Here is a 25,196-nt window from a genome sequence, read left to right as displayed (position 1 = left end):
GTATATCAAAGGCTGTTTGTGGGATGGTGCATATAAAAGATCCCTAATGGGAAAATATAGCGGGTTTCCTCTGTAAGTCTATACGTCAAAATTACCAAATGTTTGACAATCAATAGCTGATTAATAAATCAATGTGCTCTAGTGGTGTCGTCAAACAAAACAAACTTTAACTTGTTTAGTCTTTAATTTAATCTACCAACATGTACTGAATACTATAATCATGGTTTGTGATGACGATGACTCCAGGTATGCATGTACCTACACTGGACAGGACCATGATTAGCCCAGAGGGTGTATGTGAGGACTACGACTCCATGTATGCGTGTACCTACACTGAACAGGACCGTGATTTGCCCAGAGGGTGTATGTGAGGACTACGACTCCATGTATGCGTGTACCTACACTGAACAGGACCATGATTAGCCCAGAGGGTGTATGTGAGGACTACGACTCCAGGTATGCCTGTACCTACACTGAACAGGGCCGTCATTAGCATAGAGAGTGTATGTGAGGACGACGACTCCAGGTATACGTGTACCTACACTGAACAGGGCCGTGATTAGCCCAGAGGGTGTATGTGAGGACGACGACTTCAGGTATACGTGTACCTACACTGAACAGGGCCGTGATTAGCCCAGAGGGTGTATGTGAGGACGACGACTTCAGGTATACGTGTACCTACACTGAACAGGGCCGTGATTAGCCCAGAGGTTGTATGTGAGGACGACGACTTCAGGTATACGTGTACCTACACTGAACAGGACCGTGATTAGCCCAGAGGGTGTATGTGAGGACGACGACTTCAGGTATACGTGTACCTACACTGAACAGGGCCGTGATTAGCCCAGAGGGTGTATGTGAGGACGACGACTTCAGGTATACGTGTACCTACACTGAACAGGACCGTGATTAGCCCAGAGGGTGTATGTGAGGACGACGACTTCAGGTATACGTGTACCTACACTGAACAGGGCCGTGATTAGCCCAGAGGTTGTATGTGAGGACGACGACTTCAGGTATACGTGTACCTACACTGAACAGGACCGTGATTAGCCCAGAGGGTGTATGTGAGGACGACGACTTCAGGTATACGTGTACCTACACTGAACAGGGCCGTGATTAGCCCAGAGGGTGTATGTGAGGACGACGACTTCAGGTATACGTGTACCTACACTGAACAGGACCGTGATTAGCCCAGAGGGTGTATGTGAGGACGACGACTTCAGGTATACGTGTACCTACACTGAACAGGGCCGTGATTAGCCCAGAGGTTGTATGTGAGGACGACGACTTCAGGTATACGTGTACCTACACTGAACAGGACCGTGATTAGCCCAGAGGGTGTATGTGAGGACGACGATTTCAGGTATACGTGTACCTACACTGAACAGGGCCGTGATTAGCCCAGAGGGTGTATGTGAGGACTACGACTCCAGGTATGCGTGTACCTACACTGAACAGGACCGTGATTAGCCCAGAGGGTGTATGTCACTGTTCGGATTGCATGTCGGAGGTCATACGGATGAGTGGATCTCCAAGACAATATTTCATTCTTAAAGAGACACTTCTTGGTGCTTCACTGCCTGCTGCCTCTTGTAGTCTGTGGGATGTTGCATATAATTACGTAAATTGACAGTCAAACCTATGTGTAATTTATGTGGTGTGTACAGATAAACATTGATTTTCATATTTTTAAAAAGACACAGGTAATTTAATCCCGTGTCTCGTTTATCTGATAGTCAAAGAACACAGTCCTATTGTGGACAAGATATTCAGCTTGGCAGGTGGTTTTAGTCTAGGGGTTTGATTTTTCGGCAGTATTTAACCCCTTTAGCAAACAAGTGACTTTAAAAGTAATCCTTAAATAGTGGCTTGCTGTATTCTTAACTTCAGTTGGTAGGAATTCTGTTTAGTAAATATTTTGGTCATTTTATTTTTTGTTAATTAAAAAAATATATATATATATTTGACAAAAAATATTGAAAAAAGATATTAAAAAAAACAAAAATCATTTTTGAAAACCCCCCACAAGTTACTGACATTTTTGTGAGTCAATTTTTGTCATAGGCTTGTCTTTATAAATATATGTGAAAGGGTTAAAATATATATATCCATCACCAACAGATGAGATCTGGTGATGTTTTGACACCATGGAGGAACCCTAACAAAGGAGTACTGTCATTGGCCTTTCAGCTGGAAATGAGTCCTCTCCCACTCTTCTCCCCCCCCCATCCCCCCACCCACTCCCCCACAGCAACATCATCAGTTGTCATGTAAATTGAGCCTTGTCCTTCCAGCCACACACCAATAAGTTTTCAATAGTCATCCCAGGACATCCATGGTGCTCTGTGCGTTCTGATAAAGAAAACACGACACCCATAAATCGAGTTATATCAAGATGTCGTGGATATCAAACTCCTAACAATGGGGCAGGCAGCATGAATGGCTGCCTACATATGACTTCTCATTGATCAGGCACATGTCAAAGCATATTCGTATCTCTGAATGAACCGCTTGTCATACTCCGAGAGACACTCTGTGAATGGGTGCGTTTTGTTGATACATGTAGATACAAAAAAAATATCTCTATCAATCAACTGGGAAAGGTACATAGACAAAGCTTTTATCAGATTTTTTTTTTTTTTATCAGCACGTAAATTTATACTCGCCCCAAATAAAGAGGTGGTGCATTTTAATTTAAAGCTCTGTTTCTGCCACAGTTTGATATTTTGAGTTGTGATAAACTGTTGTGATATGGTATGATCATGAAAAAAAAAGAGTTGTACACCAAAATATTGTGAAAACTAAATGATTAATAACAGGGAAGATTTTGTTATCAAAATTTTGATTATGATATTAGCAAGGTTTCTAATCAGTTGATTAGCAATTACTGTTTAATGTTTTAAAATTGTGTAACGATATCTGCAACTCGCGTAGCAAATTGTGATGCTATAGTGAACAAAATGTTCCACGCACATTTTTTATGACATTGCTTCATGTTTCTCCTACTGATGGATCCCTTGCTGCATTAGGAAAAATGTAGCGGGTTTCCTCTGATGACTACATGTCAGAATTACAAAATGTTTGACATCCAATAGCCGATGTGCTTTAGTGGTGTCGTTAAACAACTCTAACTTTCCTGCTGATGGTTTCTCACAATATTTATGATGCTGTGCATAATTATGTAACTATGACTTTCTTATTGCTAACTAAAACTAGTGGGTTTCTTACAGTCCCATGCAGTGTTAAAATTACCATATGTTAAGTTTGATTCCTAATAGCTGATAGTTAAACTACATGTTGGAGTTTTGTTAAATTATACTTTTCCTTTCGATCCATCTTTAAACAATAAACACATTTTGTTTGCTGTTTAAGATGGGTCCATAAATACACCTTTCAACCATGGGCAATTTCTTTTTTAGAACAGTATTCACATCCGGCATTGTCCAAAGTCACCTCAACCTACTTATAAAGCCAGACAATCACAGAGCATATATGTATTTTAACTCTTGAAATGCTTTTTGTGTTATTGATTTTTTTTTTTTTTACTTGTAATATTTATAGATGGATCTAAGATAGACACGTGTGGTTATTTGAGTATTTGGTATATCTGTATGGCTTGTTGAATCCAGTGATCAGATTCTGATGATAACCCAATGCCGACAGGTGACAGCTTTATGTCACCATTGTGGTGCTATCTGGTCAATCAGTTTACATTTAGCAGGAGAGATTTTTTACAGCTTTTCTTTTATTTCAAATTTGGACATCTACAGGGTTGTGCCTTCACATTTTTGAGTGCAGAACAAAGAGCCACTGTCTTCTATGATTTTTTGTGTATTTGGAAATCTGAGTTGTTTACTGAGTCACAAATCCTAGATTGGTTGAAAGAACTAGTGGAGGGAGCAAGAACTGGGAGGGGGGGGGGGAGGGAGCAATTTTGAGGTGTGGGAAATCCTTATATCTTGTGACAAGGCCTCATGTCAAGTAAAAATGATACAATTGTTCACATATCCAAAGTCATATTTTCTACCATCGAGGGAATATTTGTAAAGTTTGCTGCCAATTATAATCTTAAAAGCAGAATGCACTGGATAATCAGGTAGACTGGTTATTAGCATAAAACTACATTACACCAGTCCAGTTGCAATTAAAGGGATTTGAATTGACTGTATAATGATTGTACACAAATTGGTGGTGTTCATCCCTTCACTTAGCCAAGCAACAACACCAATGACTGCAATACAGCAGTGTGAATTAAAATAATGATATAAAACGTCTCGTGTGGCAGCATGCAGTGGCCTTTTTTTCTGATGTTACATAATCATTATTAGATTTTTATCACCTGAGCCATATGTTGGATTCTCATGAAGCAAACATTTCTGTTTGGGAATTCATTCATCAGTGTCATTGGCAGTGTTTGGAGAGAGATGGAGAATACTACACGAGTGGCCATTAGATACCATTTCTCTTACAACAAGTTGTTTGAACACATATCTAACGAGCAAAACGCAAGTTGGATATGTTTTTAAACAAAGAGTTGTAAGATAAATGGAATCTAACAGAGATGAATGTAGTGTTCTATTCATTACAATATATCCTCAAAAACCAGGTTGAAAAGAAATTTAAATATTTTTTCCAACTAAAAGTTATTTATGGGGCTTGTACTTGCAGTTAACTTATACATCACAGAGTAATCAGTTTTGGTTGTGCTTATTTCATTGGATGATATGCTGTGGCAAATGGTCATCACCATGGTGCAGCCAGTCTGATGCAGTCAAATCAATATCCCACTAGTGTGAGATAGCTGTGTGATATCAAATTCTCTCACGGCTTTATAAGAAAGGAAGCAATGTAACTTAGTGCTAGGGTGATTATTAGAATATTGTATCGCTCACCCTCTGTTAGTCTTATCACATTTTTTCACAATCCAATCCATTGGTTAACAGCTGCTATATAAAAGTCTGTGAGATGTGATGTTTGTATTCGTTACCCATGACTGTATATTTAACATTGCATCCATTTCAGACTGATTCAAAGGCATACACAAATCACAAAAAAGCTAAGGCACATTTATACATGTAAAATATAAGACCCATGCATTATCATGCATTATCATGCATATTTGTAGTTTAGTGCCATGCTGCGAAGAGAGCCCAATTTTATTCAGGTCATTGTGATGTCTATTCTGTGCATGCATGAAAAATGTTTGTATTAAAGGCATATTGTCACAGACCACTGACCTATTTAATGGTCTACCGGCCTAGGTGGAGTCGTGGTTAGGCCATCGGTCTATAGGCTGGTAGGTACTGGATTCGGATCCCAGTCGAGGCATGGGTTTTTTAATCCAGATACCGACTCCAAACCCTGAGTGAGTGCTCCGCAAGGCTCAATGGGTAGGTGTAAACCACTTGCACCAACCAGTGATCCATAACTGGTTTGTGCTATCCTGTCTGTGGGAAGCGCAAATAAAAGATCCCTTGCTGCTAATCAGAAAGAGTAGCTCATGTAGTGGCGACAGCAGGTTTCCTCTCAAACTCTGTGTGGTCCTTAACCATATGTCTGATGCCATATAACCGTAAATAAAATGTGTTGAGTGCGTCGTTAAATAAAACATTTCTTTCTTTCTATTTAATGGTCTAACAAAATATTACCTGAACAAAAATAATTAGATTTTTCACTAAATGTACTTTATTCAACCATCTTCATAGCCACCATACTCCATTTATTAATGATATTTTGTAAAATTAATTGAATTATGGCAATGGTCCATAATTCAAAAATTAAAATTGCCGTGAGGGTTGACATGGATTTCACTCCACAATGGTTCAGTTAAGGTGATGTGATAGCTAGATTTGGTTTCCAACAATTAATGCAATCCATTTTTAGAGAAATAAGGTCCTTAAATCCGTGACAGTATGCCTTTAGAAACACTTAATATTAGGCTGCTGTCATACTTCTGCAGTATGCTATACACAGCTCATTTGTTATGTTTTGTTTTACAGGTACAATCCGCACCAACCAGGTGTTGGACAGAGAGACATCCTCGCACTACTGGCTGACCATCTTCGCCCAGGACCGTGGTCTCGTGCCGCAGTTTGCCAGACAGGAAGTGCTTATCGAGGTGCTGGACATCAACGACAACGTGCCGCTGAGCAAGGAGCCGTGTTACCACGCGACTATACCGGAGAACAGCCGTCGCGGTATTCCGGTAGTGAAGATCCAGGCCACCGACGGAGACAAGAACCCAGAACAGAGACTCCGCTTTGAGATCACTGGCGGAAACCCGCAGCACTTCTTCAGGATTGATCCAGTTCACGGTGAGTTTAGAAACCTGAAAATATCATGGCTCACTCTATCCATGTCCAAGTTAGGTAGGCAATTACTCTGTCCATGGCTAAATAAGGTAGGCAGTTTCTCTGTCCATAGCAGGGGTGAGACGTAGCTTGATGTGCGGTCAGTTTGGAATCGATCCATGTCAGTAGGCCCATTGGACTATTTCTCACTTCAGCCAGTGCACCATGACTGGTATATCAAAGGCCATGGTATGTGCTATCCTGTCTATGGGATGGTGCATATAAAAGATTCTTTGCTGCTAATCAAAAAGAGTTGTCCATGAAGTGGCGACAGCGGGTTTCCTACCTGAATATCTGTGTGGTCCTCGACCATATGTCCGACGCCATATAAGTAATAAACATAAATAAAATGTGTTGAGTGTGTTGTTAAATAAAACATTTCCTGTCCATGACGGGTTAGGTAGGCAATTACTCTGTCCATGGCCAAATTAGGTAGGCAATTGCTCTGTGCGTAACCAAATTAGGTAGGCAATTGCTCTGTGCGTGACCAAATTAGGTAGGCAATTGCTCTGTGCGTGACCAAATTAGGTAGGCAATTGCTCTGTGCGTGACCAAATTAGGTAGGCGATTAGTCTGTCCATGGCCAAATTAGGTAGGCAATTACTCTGTCCGTGACCAAATTAGGTAGGCAATTGCTCTGTCCATGGCCAAATTAGGTAGGCAATTGCTCTGTCCGTGGCCAAATTAGGTAGGCAATTACTCTGTCCGTGGCCAAATTGGGTAGGCAATTACTCTGTCCGTGGCCAAATTAGGTAGGCAATTACTCTGTCCATGACCAAATTAGGTAGGCAATTACTCTGTCCATGACCAAATTAGGTAGGCAATTACTCTGTCCGTTACCAAATTAGGTAGGCAATTGCTAATTTTTATACAAAGCACTGGCTACAACATTTAGTCTTTGGCTAATAAAATATTCTTTAAATTAACCACATTTTAATAATTTTTAAGGAAATACTGTACATGTCTGAAAATTGACTAAGCCATAATTCAATCCAGTGTGAGGCCTGAAATATGCACTGCAACCAGAGACATAGCTAAGATTTTTGTGAGGGGTGGGGTGGGGTGGGGGCAGATAAGTTTTTGGAATGAATGAGCGTACCTAAACCTCCTCAAACAGTTAAGAAGATGATATTCTTTACGTTTCTATTATTTTTACCTGAATTTTTTTGGGTCCTTGTCTGCACATCCCCCACCCCCACCCCCACCCCTGCGCTAGCTACTGCCCAGGCAACCAATTGATTGTGACTTTTCATAGCTTCTCTTTATATGTAGCACTTTTATACATTGTATGTATTTCAGATAGTATAGTTCTAGGTGTGTAAAAGGGAGAAAAGAAATGGAGAAACACTGACTGTATTTCTTTAGTAACATGTGTCCTATGGTGTTTCTGGTGAATGTTCATACTAAATCCTGTAAAACATTTGCTTAATTAAAAAAACAAAAAAACCTTCAACGTTTTGCAATGACGATGCAATTTTCAAATTCTTGTATACAGGATGTTTTTTCACCCGCCCTATAAAACCCACTGAGGTTGTAATACTGCTGTGGCAGTGTTCATGGGCCAATTGTTTAAAAGGTGAAGGTCAGATGACAACATGCCCTGGAGTGTGGAGCTTAATACCAGCTTTCACAGCCCACTGGTTTGTCAAAATCACTTTCAATCAAGCAGAATAAATGTTTTTTATCACAGCTTATGTGCACTGGCTTGGAACCGATTTCATAATACACTGTTTGAATAGAATATTAAAAGAGTTTTGAACCGTATACAATTATGGAAATGATTTTTTTTTCAGTAAGCTTTTTTACTCTTCTGTTTTCTTTTCCTGTAAGCTGTTTAGCTTGTTGATGAGTAAAGTGCTCCATATCAGGTGTATTAAAGGCTGTGGTTTATGTTGTCCTGCCTGTTGAGTAATTGCAGCTACAGCTCTAGATGATAGTGGGAGAAGACTGATAAGTCAATTGAAACATTGATAATACAATAAAAATCCTGGAAGGATGGTTAATATTAAGATGAGAATTGATTATGACATGTGGGATGTAGCCCAGTGTAAAGTGCTCTATATCAGGTGTATTAAAGGCTGTGGTATATGTTGTCCTGCCTGTTGAGTAATTGCAGCTATAGCACTAGATGATAGTGGGAGAAGACTGATAAGTCAATTTAAACATTGATAATACAATAAAATTAAGATGAGAATTGATTATGACAGGTGGGATGTAGCCCAGTGTAAAGTGCTCTATATCAGGTGTATTAAAGGCTGTGGTATATGTTGTCCTGCCTGTTGAGTAATTGCAGCTATAGCACTAGATGATAGTGGGAGAAGACTGATAAGTCAATTTAAACATTGATAATACAATAAAATTAAGATGAGAATTAATTATGACAGAGGAGGGACATAGCCCAGTGTAAAGTGCTCTCTATATCAGGTGTTGTAAAGGCTGTGGTATATGTTGTCCTGCCTGTTGAGTAATTGCAGCTATAGCAATAGATGATAGTGGGAGAAGACTGATAAGTCAATTTAAACATTGATAATACAATAAAATTAAGATGAGAATTAATTATGACAGAGGTGGGACATAGCCCAGTGTAAAGTGCTCTCTATATCAGGTGTTGTAAAGGCTGTGGTGTATGTTGGCCTGCCTGTTGAGTAATTGCAGCTATAGCACTAGATGATAGTGGGAAAAGATTGACAAGTCAATTTAAACATTGATAATACAATAAAATTAAGATGAGAATTAATTATGACAGAGGTGGGACATAGCCCAGTGTAAAGTGCTCTCAATATCAGGTGTTGTAAAGGCTGTGGTGTATGTTGGCCTGCCTGTTGAGTAATTGCAGCTATAGCACTAAATGATAGTGGGAGAAGACTGATAAGTCAATTTAAACATTTATAATACAATAAAATTAAGATGAGAATTGATTATGACAGGTGGGATGTAGCCCAGTGTAAAGTGCTCTATATCAGGTGTATTAAAGGCTGTGGTATATGTTGTCCTGCCTGTTGAGTAATTGCAGCTATAGCAATAGATGATAGTGGGAGAAGACTGATAAGTCAATTTAAACATTGATAATACAATAAAATTAAGATGAGAATTAATTATGACAGAGGTGGGACATAGCCCAGTGTAAAGTGCTCTCTATATCAGGTGTTGTAAAGGCTGTGGTATATGTTGTCCTGCCTGTTGAGTAATTGCAGCTATAGCAATAGATGATAGTGGGAGAAGACTGATAAGTCAATTTAAACATTGATAATACAATAAAATTAAGATGAGAATTAATTATGACAGAGGTGAGACATAGCCCAGTGTAAAGCACTCAGCTGTTGCATGGTTGGTCTAGGATCGATCCCCATTGGTGGACCCATTGGGTGATTTCTCGTTCCAGCCAGTGCACAACGACTGGTATATCAAAGCCTGTGGTATGTGCTAATCCTGTCTGTGGGGTGGTGCATATAAAAGATCCAATGCTACCAATGGAGAAATGTAACAAGTTTCCTGTTTTAAAACTATAATGTCACACTTACCAAATGGTTGACATCCAGTACCACAATGATTAATAAATCAATGTGGTCTAGTGGTGTCATTAAACAAAACCAACTTTACTTTAATTATGACAAGTTTGAAGGTGATAGATGTGAAAATGAGTCAAAGTGTGATTTGGCATCTGGCGTCTGCCTCGGTCATGTCATGGTTAAGCTATCGCAAATAAGGCTGGTAGGTACCAGGCTCACAGCCCGGTACTAGCTCCCACCCAGAGCAAGTTTTAACCACTCATTTGGGTAGGTATAAGACCACTGCACTCTCTAATCTCTGACTAACAAAAGTTCTAACCCACTGAACTGGTCAGACAGCACATGTACCTGAGGTGTGTGGTCAGGACAGCATGCTTGAACTTTAATTGGATATATATATAAGCATGAACAGAAGTTGAAATGAAATGGCATCTGGCAGGATTTTAACCACTATCTTTTACTTGATAGTCGAATGAACATTGTGACCAAGGATCTTGCCTACCACTAACCTATCTGTTGTAATTACACCACAGTGTAATTTATAGTGGAATAGAGAAAGCATTAATAAATCTCGCCTACCACTAACCTATCTGTTGTAATTATACCACAAAGTAATTTATAGTGGAATAGAGAAAGCATTAATAAATCTTGCCAACCACTAACCTATCTGTTGTAATTACACCACAGTGTAATTTATAGTGGAATAGAGAAAGCATTAATAAATCTTGCCTACCACTAACCTATCTGTTGTAATTACACCACAGTGTAATTTATAGTGGAATGGAGAAAGCATTAATAAATCTTGCCAACCACTAACCTATCTGTTGTAATTATACCACAAAGTAATTTATAGTGGAATAGAGAAAGCATTAATAACCACCACTCTCTGGTTTCATATCTCGGAAAATTAACTTTCTGTTCCATCTGTTGATGATAAAGTCACATTTTTGAGATGCTATAGTGTCTAGTGCAGAAGAAAACTGTATGCTGTAAGAAAAATCAATTCTCTGCTAGCCAAAAGAAAAGATTGTTTGACATTGATCAGACAAAGTAGACTTGGAACTAATAAGCTGTCAGGATAGTTATTATGGCCATGCAGCTTCCAAGATCTACTGCAAGTTAATAGGGATTTCATCGTTGGTGCTTTGGACGAAGGTAACACACTGCAACTAACGATGTTTTTACCTTTTACTTTTATTGCTTATGTATTTATATCTCTGTCTTAATTAAGAGATATAAGAAAAATCCAATATCAAGAGTACCGTCCGCCTATAGCTCTAGTGTCTGTGGTTCATCTATTATTCAGTAATGTTTACAATATATGTGTACGTTATATGGCAGAATTCTGTAGTTGGTGTCCCAGATTGGCTAAGCGTATTTCGAGCTAATGTATAATGGATTGCAGAATTGATCTATCTCATTGGATGAAATGAAGGAATATTTGTTCAACGATACTTTAGTACATTTTAAAGTATACAGCCATTGTTTTTGCCAGAAAGAAATTTTTGGGTATGGCGCTATAAAATTGAATATTTACAATGTGTGTGCTGAATGCAACCGCAGTCGATAGGTTGGTATGGGGGCATGTCCCAGAAAGAAAATGGGTTAGGTTTAGGGTTAGGGTTAAGAAAATCATGCAGTATTGATAAGTCATTAATTTTGTCAAAAGGTCAACTTGAAAAAACAATATCTGCAAAACAATTTGAGTATGGCACCATACCCATTTTACCCTCTGGCAGAAACCCAGACAGCTAGTTGGTATCTAACATCTAAGGTTATTATTATATTTGGTTGATAGAAAGAGAAGAAACTTGCTCACACTATTTAGACTACTTTTACTGATAAAGCAGCAAGGGATCTATTATATGCACTTTTCACATAGGACAATACATATCATGGTATTTAATGTACCAGTCATATTAACACAATAAACCAAACTGGATTATATACAAGTCAGGAACACAGGGACAGAAGAAAAAAAACCCAGTCCTCTGAGGGTGATTGATCCTATGACCCATTGCGCCTCAGGCAATCATTCTCCCATTGATATTTATCCCACCCCCAACTCATTGGACTTAGCTTGACCCATTCCATCTATAGTATATTGGAGCCCATTGTATGTGTTGGCAGACCTGTCTGTGGAAAACTGCATATACATGTATGTACATATATATATTTTTACTATTGCTGCTGTGATAGTCTGTGTGGCAAAAGCAGGTTTCTTCTTTCATTCTCTAGCCACTGATTAAGCAGGGGAATGGGTGTGTGGTTTAATACACAGTATATTGATAGACAACTTTATGTATGTTAACTGCACATGGCCCTCAAAGCCTAATCCCATCCTTGAATCACGGCAAGCTGAAGATCACTTGTCTGAAATGGTGCTAGGTGAGCAGTCACAATGGGGTTTTAAGTAAAATTTATTAAAAATTATTATTACAAGGCGTTGAATTTGCCACTGCAAACATTTTCCAGACGTGTGTACAGGGGTGTAGGAGTGATAGGAGTGGCAAAGACGGCTGATTTATCATTTTGTGGCAACATTTTTAATCAAGTTCCAAATAACTTTGTATTATTATTATTTTTTGTAATGCGTGGGAAATTTATTCAAGTGAAACTAAGATTGTATTAATACCATCTTTTTAATAACCGATTTCACAGAGGGATTTCATAAAGGGCTACCCACTGGAAAGTCAGTGTTTTGTAATGGCCCTCGAAGCCTAATCCCGTCCGTGAATTAATGTACCCATCATGGATCGCGTGGCCTGTAGGGGGTCTCGAGTGGGGATGCGTTTTATGTGGATCCATTCTTGTGTGTTGATGTATGTTAACATTCTCTTATGTCAGGATCAAATACAGTCATAAATAACACTAAACGATTTCCCTCTAAGTTGTGTTTACCCATACGTGTATGTGCATTCGAAGTAAACGGAGCGAGATAATGCCCTCTGATAGATGGATGACTGAGGTGCTGCATGTTGTAGGATCAATACTTCTCAATGGAATTGCCTGGCTGTTTACACATAATTATTAATGAGTCTTTCACTTGATGGCATCAGTTTTTAATAGTATTGTTAAACTAACATAGATTAGTGAAATATATATATTTTTTTAGATTTCTTTACAGAAGAACAAGCACTAGTTGCAAACTAATGAATTGTGAATATACATGTACATGTATTTGGTAATTACAAATTGATTTTCAACTAATTTCTGCAGTCACTGTTTGCACAGATTTAAAACCAGAAAGAAAGAAATGTTTTATTTAACAACACACTCAACACATTTTATTTACGGTTATATGGCATCAGACATTTGGTTAAGGACCACACAGATTTTGAGAGGAAACCCGCTGTCGCCACTACATGGGCTACTCTTCCAATTAGCAGCAAGGGATCTTTTATTTGCGCTTCCCACAGGCAGGATAGCACAAACCATGGCCTTTGTTGAACCAGTTATGGATCACTGGTCAGTGCAAGTGGTTTACACCTACCCTTTGAGCCTTGTGGAGCACTCACTCAGGGTTTGGAGTCAGTATCTGGATTAAAAATCCCATGCCTCGACTGGGATCTGAACCCAGTACCTACCAGCCTGTAGACCGATGGCCTACCACAACGCCACCGAGGCCACCAAGGCCGGTATCTACTAACCAAGCACTTCGCTAGTAAAGGGAAAAATTATTCAGGATTGTTACTTAACAGGCAATATATTATTGTTTATTTATTGATATGGATATACATGTACATGTATTTAATTAAAGAACTTTACAAACCAGGGTTTTTTTGTAACTGATGTAATAAAATAAAATAAAATAACATTTATGTCATGACAGCTTTGTATGGACAAAATAATCTACTTGCCAAAAGATTAGTGTTTTATAAATCTTAATAGCCATAGCACAGTTTCACTTACATAGGCAAGTGTTTCACTGGCAATATTGTACCCTGAGTTTTGTAATATTCTCTGAAACACTGGTTAGGTTAATTAACATTTAAACAATGGGACTTTTTAGTTTATATGTAAATCTGTGTAATGTTCTATCTTGTCTGTTGAAAAATGGGTATAAACAACCCTGTTTTGTTCATTGAAAGACCCACAATTGTATATGTTACTGCTGCAGGTCTTGGTTTTCATACTTTATTTTCACAATTGCAATTACTGAATAACCAATGTGCTGAGATGTCATTGAGCAGACATTGTTTGTCTTATAACAGTGATGATCCTAAAACCCTTTGCCCATCAGAAAAAAAGCCCTTGACCTCTGAACCACATCTGATGTTTTTAATGGACAGTTTAGTTTTGTTGAGATCTATTGGTTTAAATATTAAATAGCGTGTCATTACCTGTGGTGTTCAGCAGTGATTTACAGTGACCGACAGCTGAAAAATAAACCTGTAGGATGTCATTTGTTACCCGTAAATAGATGATTCCGTCACTGTATAGAATGGAAAATGTTTTGGCGTGACAACTGTTTTATGGCACATTAAGTCATTTGTACTGTGTAAGCGTGTAAATGGATAGCGTTAATAATGTAATAGGTACACGTGCACCCTAAAATTACTTTTCCATATATGAGCAATCAGTTTCTCATACTAGTTCTCATGAACATTGCAGGAGTTCCAAACTCCAAATTTGTGACTTACATCAGCAGTTAAGGTACCCTTCCACCCTCCACCCCACCCCCCCAAAAAAAAAAAAAAAAAAAATTAATAATCTTATTTAGCTTTCTGTATATAACAACAACTATGCTAATAATAATATAAAAAAATGCACATTTTCAAATTTGGTTTTGTACTGAATGATTAGCAAATTTAAGACTTTACTGTATAACAACATAAAACAAAAATGTGCTTTTCAGATTTGCTATAAATTTAGTTCCTGTTTGCTGATTGGTTAATAACAATTCACAAACTATGTGCTAGGATTTCTGCCAGAGGGTAAAGTAGGTATGGCACCGTACCCAATTTTTGTGTGCGGATTTTATTATTTTTAAAGTTAACATTTTTATGAAATTAATGACTCTATCATTACTGTATGATTTTCTTAACCCAAACCCTAAACTTAACCCATAGTGCTATTGGATTCCCAAAATAGGTTTGACTTAAGTTATTGGCTTTACATGCAGGTTCTGTAGGACGAGCTCTTGAACAAAATGTCATTGTTGTTGATCATTACTTCATTGAGGCAATTTACCATAGTTTGACACCTAATAGCCAGTTACCTTTCTGACATCCAATAGCCGATGTGTATTTTCCTGCTGGGGTTCCGTTAAACATTCATTCATTCATCCATCCATCCATCCATCCATCCATCCATTTATTCATTCCTTCATTCATTCCCAATAGCCAATGTATGTTTTGTGCTGGGGTGTCATTAAACATTCATTCATTCATTTATTCATTCCCAATAGCCAATGTATGTTTTGTGTTGGGGTGTTAAGCATTCATTCATTCATTCATTCATTCATTCCATTGAATTCAATCAGTTTGCAGAGTGCAAGATCGGTGTGTGTGACACATCACAGTGACACAGAATAATGTGTAGGTCGGTCAGACGACCGAACAGATGTCACTGTAGTGGTCTTGACACTGAGTAAATATTAATTACAATCTCTGCTCTGACCAACACAGTTATGGGATCTGGCAATGAAAAGGAGAATAATAAATGAGACACCACCTGGGAACTAATGAATACAGTGCATCCCTAAAGAGCCCGTCTCTGATAAACAGGAAGATAATTTTCAGTTTTAATTTCTCTCTTGATGGCTGATAGTTATTACTAGGGTAGTCATGATACACCTGTATCAAGTTTCAATATGTATCATGATATCTAGCCCATGATACGATATATATCGTGATGCCTGATTCACGATGGTTTCCTCGTAACACAAGATGATCAAGCATAGGTGAAGTGATTTAAAAATAAGAAATAAACCTGATAACAGTAAAACACAGTTTAATATTATTATATAGAAATACCATATCATAACCAGGCACATATTTACTGTCCACTGTCTTCTGTTTTTCAAAGATGAAATAATAAGTACATACCAGTACAAATTGGTGTTGGTAAATGAATAGGAAATTAATATAGGAATCAATACATAAGCAAGGATATCGTGTATTGTATCTATCGTCAGCAGTAGTATCGTGATGCATCGATGTATTGTGATACCCCTAGTTATTACAGTTGACCTGCCCTTAGATAACCCCTTCATAAAAGGGACACTGTACTGAACTGAGTTCTGAATGTCTATTAAGTCTGTTTTTACAATTGTCTAATATTGCAGCTGAGATTAGTCAAACATTAGCTGTGAAAAGCCACAGAGATGCCATATGCCACTGTTTACAACACGAGCATTGCATAAGAGCAATTGAGAAACCATTTGAAAGTCAATATGACAAAATCTTTAAATACATATGTTATTCACTTGGGAGCTTTTAGCATTATTTTTTTACACATACCTAATTGGTAAACACAAACTTGTTCATTATTGGCATTTCAGGATTCTTTGTATTTTCCTGGCTACAAGATAGATTTAACTGTTTTAAGATGGAAAATTGTAAATGTTCTATTTTGGCCACACTGCATAAAGGTCATGGTGAGTGTTGTAATATTTTGGTGGGATTTGTTTTTAAAGTTGTAAGATAACTATAGCTGGGGTGGAAAGAAAAATAATCAATCACTTGTGTCTGTTGGATTTCCCTTATGATAGATTGTCTTATTAAATCTACAAAGACCATCTGCTACGTTTATTTTCTCTCCTTGATGGCCTTTATTAACAGCCTGTGGGGCGGAACATAGCCTAGTGATAAAACGTTCGCTTGTTGCGCAGTCGGTTTGGGATCGATCCCCATCAGTGGGCCCATTAGGCTATTTCTCACTCCAGTTAGTGCACCACGCCTGGTATATCAAAGGCCGTGGTATGTGTTATCCTGTCTGTGGGATGGTGCATATAAAAGATCCCTTGCTGCTAATTGAAAAGAGTAGCCCATGAAGTGGCGACAGCAGGTTTCCTTTCTCTATATCTGTGTGGTTCTTAACTATATGTCCGACGCCATATAACCGTAAATAAAATGTGTTGAGTGCGTCGTTAAATAAACCATTTCCTTCCTTATTTAACAGCCTTGAGTATTGCCGGGTTTTTAGGGTTTAGTTTATTAGGTCAAAGAATGGTGGTAGTTTCTGTCCCTTTGCCTTCTGTTTACCACAATGTCATACATGTACTGGTGCATTTTTTTATTTTTTTTACATCAGCGTCCCCATGTTTCTTTTTAATTCAGTCTGTGTATTTTTGTAATTCCATCTCAGTTTGCTGTTAGTTTTGCACAGAAGGTTTGAATATCACCCTGATGTCAAAACTGTCATTTATTTTCGCTCTGTTATGCATTGTTTGTGTTTTTCGAGAGTGCTATTTTACATTTTCCCCCATCCCGCTGTCATTGGTTGTGGAACAACAATGACAATCTTGTGGAGTGTTGGAACAGGTGATTTTTATTATAGCGGAAAGCTTTTAATAACTACGTGAAGGAGAACTTGAAGTGCAGTGCAGCCTCTGCATGAATGTATTAGATATATCCTGTATACACATGGGCGTGCCATACCCACATAAATCATGTCAACTGGTAACTGAATAAAAAAAAACATATTTAAAAAATAAAAAAACAGGCCAAGTTTTTAAAATTTTAATTTCCAGGACTTTTTCTTATAAAACTTACTGGTAGATATAGCGGACTAAGAATAAAATGTGGAATGTAACCTTTTTGTCTTGCTTTTACAAAGTAATAAGGTCAGATATACATGTAGGTATTATATTTCCAATGGCAGCGGCATCAACTTTTGCACTGAAGTTTAATGTTAAAGTTTCATGATACGGTCAATTTCTCATAAAATATAAGTCTTATACGTCACTGAAACTTGGTTTATAGTTTAAGTTCAACTAAATTAAGACTGCATGTATAGTATGTTTACACTGTGAATGCATGTGAATATGACTTAAACTTTTAGACTCCAGGTGCTAAAGTCCTAGCATGAATCCAAATGGCCATCGTTTTTTTTTTGGATAGTAAGATCTAGAATTTCCACATGGAGTAGATCTAATTGAATATCTAACTTTCTTTTAAAACAAATTTGGGGGGTGGGGGGGGGGGGGGGTGCGTCTGTTATCTTTTTAAAGAAAAATAACGTTGAATAGCATTTTGTTTAATAAGCAATTTTTAGATGCGTCAAGGTATATAAAATAACCTATCTTTCATTGTTTTTTCTTTATATTGTTTGTCTTTTGTAAAATATATTAATCAAATGTAAAGTGTGATGGGTTTCAAATAACCTTCAAGAACCCTTCTTGACTGAATCCACCCACCATTGATTTTTTTTATATAATGAGTTGGGGGGGGGGGGACTTTCTTATTAATCATGTTATCTTTGGCACCTGTCACCTACTTGCACACCTGTAAGTGGCAGGTATATTGGATCGGTCACGTGGCTTCAAGTGGAGCAATACACATGCTTTTCAAATCCATCACTCGGCTTGGCGACTTCGGTTTTGTTCCTCTGACCTTCAGCTTGACGCTGTTCCAACAGTTACCATCGCTGTACCCGAGATTTATGTACGCATTAATCTGCCACACAGCCGATGTGATAAATTATTGAGCTCGTGGGAGAAGTATTAATCTCTGTAGGAGGTACAGGTATTATTCATTTGTCTGTGAATCTATGCGCAGGTGATAGTGTCCTGTGGATGTACCTGTACCCAGTATGGTGCAACTAATTTAAATACTGAAGATAAAACCGGCCTCGGTGGCGTCGTGGCAGGCCATCGGTCTACAGGCTGGTAGGTACTGGGTTCGGATCCCAGTCGAGGCATGGGATTTTTAATCCAGATACCGACTCCAAATCCTGAGTGAGTGCTCCGCAAGGCTCAATGGGTAGGTGTAAACCACTTGCACCGACCAGTGATCCATAACTGGTTCAACAAAGGCCATGGTTTGTACTATCCTGCCTGTGGGAAGCGCAAATAAAAGATCCCTTGCTGCCAATCGGAAGAGTAGCCCATGTAGTGGCGACAGCGGGTTTCCTCTCAAAATCTGTGTGGTCCTGAATCATATGTCTGACGCCATATAACCGTAAATAAAATGTGTTGAGTGCGTCGTTAAATAAAACACTTCTTTCTTTCTTTTTACTGAAGATAAAGATGGTTTTGGTTAACAACATCTCTAGTGCACATTGATTTATTAATTATTAGCCATTGGGTATCAAACATTTGGTAATTTTTAAAGGAAAGCACATATCATGGTCTTTGATATATACCAGTCATGGTGCACTGGTTGGGATGGGGGATGGAAATAATAATTGAAGAATGGGTCCACTTAGGTGGTTCGATCCTATGACGCAAGCACCTCAGGCGAGCACTCTACCAGCTGAGCTAGATCCCACCCCCAATTTAAATACTAGTATATTATGTATCATTATATATTATTCAGCTCGTGGGAGATGAATCTTTGTATGAGTATGTACATGTATGTATGTGGTTGTGTGTGATAAATAACCTATTTTTCCATGTATTATGCGCACCAGTGTATAATATGCACATCCCTCATTGAAATTTTAATATAAAAAAACCCCAACATGAACCACAACATAATGTGCACAGTTTTTTTAAACCACAAAACTGACGGCTAGTGCAAAATGTACTGTTTTTCCCCCCTCACCAAGATTAACTAAAAGGTGAAATCACTGGTACATATATGCGAGAAGCAAGACACAAGTTAAGCACTTGAGTACATAACCCTGCATGTCACACTGGCACGCTTACTCACCACTCCAAATTTTTATGTCAAACTTTACCCGGCACGAAGATTTTGTCAGTAAACTACTTACTTTTTAAATATGCAAAGCAGTGATTTTTGTATTGCCTGTCTGTAGTTTATGAATTAAAAAGGCGAGATGAGGTATTACTTTTTCGGAGGCAATGGTGGATCAACATGAAAGTGTGAATCCTATTAGTTTTTGTATCTATTGGAAGTACGAATGTTGTGTGAACACTCTAGGCCCATTGTGACCATCGATTTACCGTATCTGTTGGAAGTACGAATGTTGTGTGAACACTTTAGGCCCATTGTGACCATCGATTTACTGAATTAAACAGTACATGTATGTTTCATGAATATTAACTTGTTCAAATTTGTTTGTTAATCAAATAGGAAATGTTTTATTTAATGATGCACTCAACACATTTTATTTACGGTTATGACATCGGACATATAGTTAAGGACCACACAGATATTGAGGGAGGAAACCTTCTGTCACCACTTCATGGGCTACTCTTTTTGATTAGCAGCAAGGGATCTTTTATATGCACCATGCCATAGACAGGATAGCACATACCACGGCCTTTGATATACCAGTCGTGGTGCATTGGCTGGAGCAAGAAATAGCCCAATGGGCCCACTGATGGGGATCGATCCTAGACCGACCGCGTATCGTGTGAGCGCTGTATCACTGGGCTACGTTCCGCCCCGTTTGTTGATCAGTACCGGTATGTAATAGATGAACGAGTTGAAACCTTTTTATTGACATGTTGCAGTTTGAGTGGTTACATGCAAGTTGACCGCATTCCATCATACATCAAATGTATCAACATCAAATATGTTTAAAGCTTCTCCAGTGAAGACGTTTGATGGCACTTTGATCTGAAAGTACACCAATAAAAACATATATTCACATAAGAATATTAAAACAATTTATAGGTTTATTGCACCTTTGAGCTTGCCTGTCTGCCTAGTGGCTTTCTAGTAGGTACGCGCGTTAAAGCAGTATTTTGGATATCGGGTGTGAAAAGGTGTTGACATTCTATGCCAACTCTCAATGGAATCAGTCATTTTTAAAGATAATGGGCAAATTTACGAAGCCTGTTTTTCTTAAATTCTGGTGTTTAAGCATTGTAAATGTATGTAGTTACATGTATGTAAGACGAAAACAGGCTTTGTAAATTCGGCTTAAGTGTCATGGTGGTTACATTGTCAATGTCTTGCAGTACATTGGTTTTCTTATTGAAAAGTTTGTTTGTTTTTAAACAGTTCTTGTTGGTATAATGGAGATCAGTCCTTTCCAAAAATAAGATAAATAAAGCAGGCCTTTTAACAAATAAGATTAGTCATAGTAAATGCTTAATAAATATCTATTGCTACTCTATGGTACGAGTAGCATCTAAACCTAATGTTAAATCACTATGACAAGACGGCAAATAACCATAGTGTCAAGTGTTAAAACAAACATTACATTCTATTCTTTTATATACTGATATATCAAATACATTTAGTACAGAACAATATGACTGGAGATCATTTTAATATATAACTACTTGTACACATGAACAGCTAGTACTTAATGTTAATTTATTCTGTTCTTTGGCATTTTTATATGCTTTAACTGAAGCTTATTATGTTGAATTCAAATCCTATACTGTTGTATTTAATGACTGTTTCGCCTAGGTAGTCACTAAACAACATGTATACACTTGTGTCTAACCCTGATGTGAAACTGTATCTATTGCTGACAGCACAGTAACATCAACTGGTTTATTACATGGCTTCCTATTCCTAAGTCACGGATTAAATTCATTCTGTTTGTTGTCAGGCTATGTTTGACCACATTTAAGTCTATGTTGGTAAACGCGACCTGACAGATAATTTAAAGGAACATAATTCCATGTCTAGGGAACAGGAAGTGATGATGTATTCGGAGACTGCTGGTCAGCCGAGATTACCCTCACACTGGGTTATTACACCCATGACAGTTTTCACGGCTTTTGTCTCCTCAAAAGACGTCTCCACTTCTGAAATCTACTCGCCATTTAACCTGATTTTCGTGGCGTTAGCCCTAACGCCCATATTCATTTTATGCATAATAAATAATTGCTTATTGTGCCAGTCTGGAATTAGACAAGGCATCAATCTTTTTGTTATTACCTGGGGATGATGTGGGACAATCCCACCGGCCTGGAGACCACTCCGTGACATGTTTATTGGACTTCGATTGACTGAAGCATTGTGGCAAATGAAGATGATCCCAGACATAAAGTATCTGGACACTGGTGGTCAGGCCTGCATGAGGGCCATCATTGCTTTCCACGTCCTGGCCTTCTACCCACACTAATCGTTTTGATGGTTATGTGTTCATGTACATGTACCGTGGTGCTCTTGTTCACAAAGTGGAAAAACAACACAGAATTAAATAGTTGGATTTAAAGCTGCATTCTCACCTCCCTATTTTGTGACATCATTTACTCATGCAAAATACACAGTTTTAACAAAGTTAATTTGTATATTATTGTTGTTAATCTTCTTCTTTTTTTGAAAAGTTTTGTAATACAAAATAGTGGAATAGCATCTTGCTACTGAGTGTTGAAATGGAATCAATAGTACATCTCATTCTCCTACAAAAATATTTTTTGTTAATAATTGCAGTTTGGTTTGACGTAAGAAGAAAAGTAAAAGTGTTTTGGAAATAACAAAACAATACTATTTTTTTGTGTGCAAGTTACAAAATAATCGGCTCAGAAATAAATAATTTGTAGCAAATTCCATAGTGTGAAAAAAGGCATTCCCTTTGGGACCGACTATAGACTTGATGTGTGACATTAAGACAAGAAATTTTGGTGGTCTGTTCTAATTGATTAAATAATAAAAATATACTTGAGATTGCAGCATTTTATGTAGACATGTGCACACCAGGCAAACACCACAGCATCTACAAATTATGGCTTTAATTATTTTAGACAAGAAAAAACTAATTAGTAACATGTATATATTTCATTTCATAATATTAGTATGACAGTAATGTACACAGTGACTGCCATTAAATTTCTGTTGCCATTTGTGAGATATCACAAAACAGGGTTAGTTGTTTAACTACAATCAGTTTTACTTCTAACACAGGAGATAGCCTTAAAAAAAGATAATTTGAAAATGTTTCTTCTCCATTTAATTGCATCTGTCATTATCAGAATTTTATCTTCTTCATAAATTACATAAACAGAAGCACTAAAGTGTAAAGAACACTACGTTTTTTAACTGAAGTTTCAAAATGCCAGTCTTTGGATCATTGCTTGATCTTTTCACTCGGAATATGGCCTATGCCGCTGCGTACTCCACATAAGATGAACAAATTTCCATTACAACTCCAGTGAGATGAGCAAATTGCTGCTAGATCTGTAGTGGAGTGAGAGAATGGTCTCAACAGCTGTTAATATGCTACAAGAAAACTATTTTTGTTTGTCCTGTCATACCGTTTAGTAATGGAACAAGAAGCAGGGGGGGTTTTGATATGATTTAGTTCTTTGTGATTCAATTTATTTTAAGCAATTAAAAATCACAAACTGCAGACTTTAGATATTCATTCATGTACTATAACTATATAGTATATATGTCCGACTGATGTTTATAAAACGTCAGTTACTAACTGCATTTAATTTTTGTGCATGAAAGTATGCATGAACAATTCACATTATGAAAATATCGCCCAGGAAATAATCTTTGTGAATGCATTGAACAGCAAGATGAAATGTTAGTACAGTTTCTCATAAAACTATTTCAAATATTGAATATTAAAAAAATAATAACAGTAATAAAAATAATAATAATAATAAACAAATAAAAAAACACCACTTGTCAGCTGTTAGTTTTGTTAAAGTGATAACCATGCTACATGTAGGTACATAAAGTTAAGGATTAAAATTACTTTTATAATTTATTATAACCCTTATAATTTCATTTTTATTATGTGCAATGTTTAAAAGTCCATATAATTTCATTCTAGTATTTTGGTGTGTGAAGCCTGATCTTATGTACTGGTAAGGTGCTTTCTCTGACAAAAATGAACTGAATTAATTGAAAAAAAGAAGAAAAAAAGCCCTAAAAAACCAACGTCCCACAAAACCTCATGTGCACTGCATATCATTATTTGCAGGTACAGGTGAACCGTATTAATATTTATGGGCGCTGTCGAATCGGAGTGGTTCCCACCATAAATGTCATGTTCTGTAGTAAAATGTCCAAAGATTGTTGATACATGTTCAACCAAACACAACAGCTATCAGAGGCTGCACTGTGAGACATTTTATTTATTATCAGAGGCTGCACATTTTAAGTGGAACTGGATTTGTTATTTTCTTTTGGAAAGAATTGTCACATGATTTGTTGATATATGTATTTCAAATTAAATAAAATGGAGGGGTTACATGGTTCTTTCAACATTTGGTGTAGATAATATGAGAGGAAACCTGTTGTCATTTCATAAGGCCATTAAGGTTCTTTAAGAACACAATTTAAAATTACCATAGAGATAAGATAAGATAAGATAAAATTTATTGCATTTAAACATTCCACATGGGAACAGAGTGCACAAAATAACATTAGAAAGTTGCAATATCAACAAACAATTAATGACTATATTTTTACATACATATATACACATACATGTATGTCACTACTACAGTCTATTCATTATATTGGAAAACCAACTTGCAAATAACACCTATGTTGGCTGGGTCCTGATTTTTCATAATAAAAATAAACTGCTCTTTGGGTGTCATATTTAAAAATGAAGGGTTGTAGTTGGAGATAAAATGAAATAACTTTGACCGCTGATGCTTATATTTCTTACATTGTACAATGTGATGAAATTCATCTTCAATGATATTGCATTCATCACAGAGACGCTGGTCAAGAGGAGTATATGGTTTTGTATGCCTGCCAGTTTCAATTTTCAAGTTATGGTCACTAAGACGGAGTTTAGAGAAATGTTTTCTATGATCTGGGTTTAAGCAGTGAATTAAATATGGTTCTAAGTATATTTCTTGTTTGAGAGTTTCATATGTTCTCATTTTATTGCCAGTGCTATTTGTCTTTTTTATAATATTTAGACTTTTTTGGAAATGTTTTTGATAAAAATTCTTTAATAACTTTATTAGATAGTTTGGGCTGTTAATAATACTTCTGTTTAGACCTAAGTGGTCGATAAATGAATGTAATTTGTGAAGCCAACCAATATTCTTTCTTTCTAAAGCCATGCTTTCTTTAAAAGCATACTGCAGTAGAATATTTTTAGTTTTTTGCATATGAGAGTGGAAGTTCACCATTCGTTTTACAACATTCATTAAAATAGGATATAAGCCAAGTTCAGCTCTTGAACTCCAGTTGTGGGAATTCTTGGTAGTTTGTAATGTATGTTTACAGAATTTTAAAAGCAGTTTTTCAGGCAGAAATGTGTCTATGTTTTTTAAAGATATATAATTTGCACCCCATACTTCACTACCATATAGGGCAACAGGTTC

The 25,196-nt window shown here is 37.3% G+C and overlaps 1 protein-coding gene across 3 annotated transcripts in view; it reads left to right on the top strand.

Annotated features, from left to right (window-relative positions):
• LOC121375658 (protocadherin Fat 1-like) overlaps positions 1 to 25,196 on the top strand; it is a 183,259-nt gene that overhangs the window by 71,354 nt on the left and 86,709 nt on the right. For all 3 annotated transcript variants that reach the window (XM_041503220.1, XM_041503219.1, XM_041503218.1), the window contains exon 3: positions 6,003 to 6,317. In XM_041503220.1, the coding sequence (XP_041359154.1) occupies positions 6,003 to 6,317 (315 nt within the window). The remainder of the gene's footprint in view (positions 1 to 6,002; positions 6,318 to 25,196) is intronic.

Source organism: Gigantopelta aegis, chromosome 6 (genome assembly GCF_016097555.1).
Source record: "Gigantopelta aegis isolate Gae_Host chromosome 6, Gae_host_genome, whole genome shotgun sequence".
NCBI classification, from domain to species: domain Eukaryota; kingdom Metazoa; phylum Mollusca; class Gastropoda; order Neomphalida; family Peltospiridae; genus Gigantopelta; species Gigantopelta aegis.
Note: the sequence above shows the minus strand (reverse complement) of the source record. Positions and strands in the feature narration are given on the sequence as shown.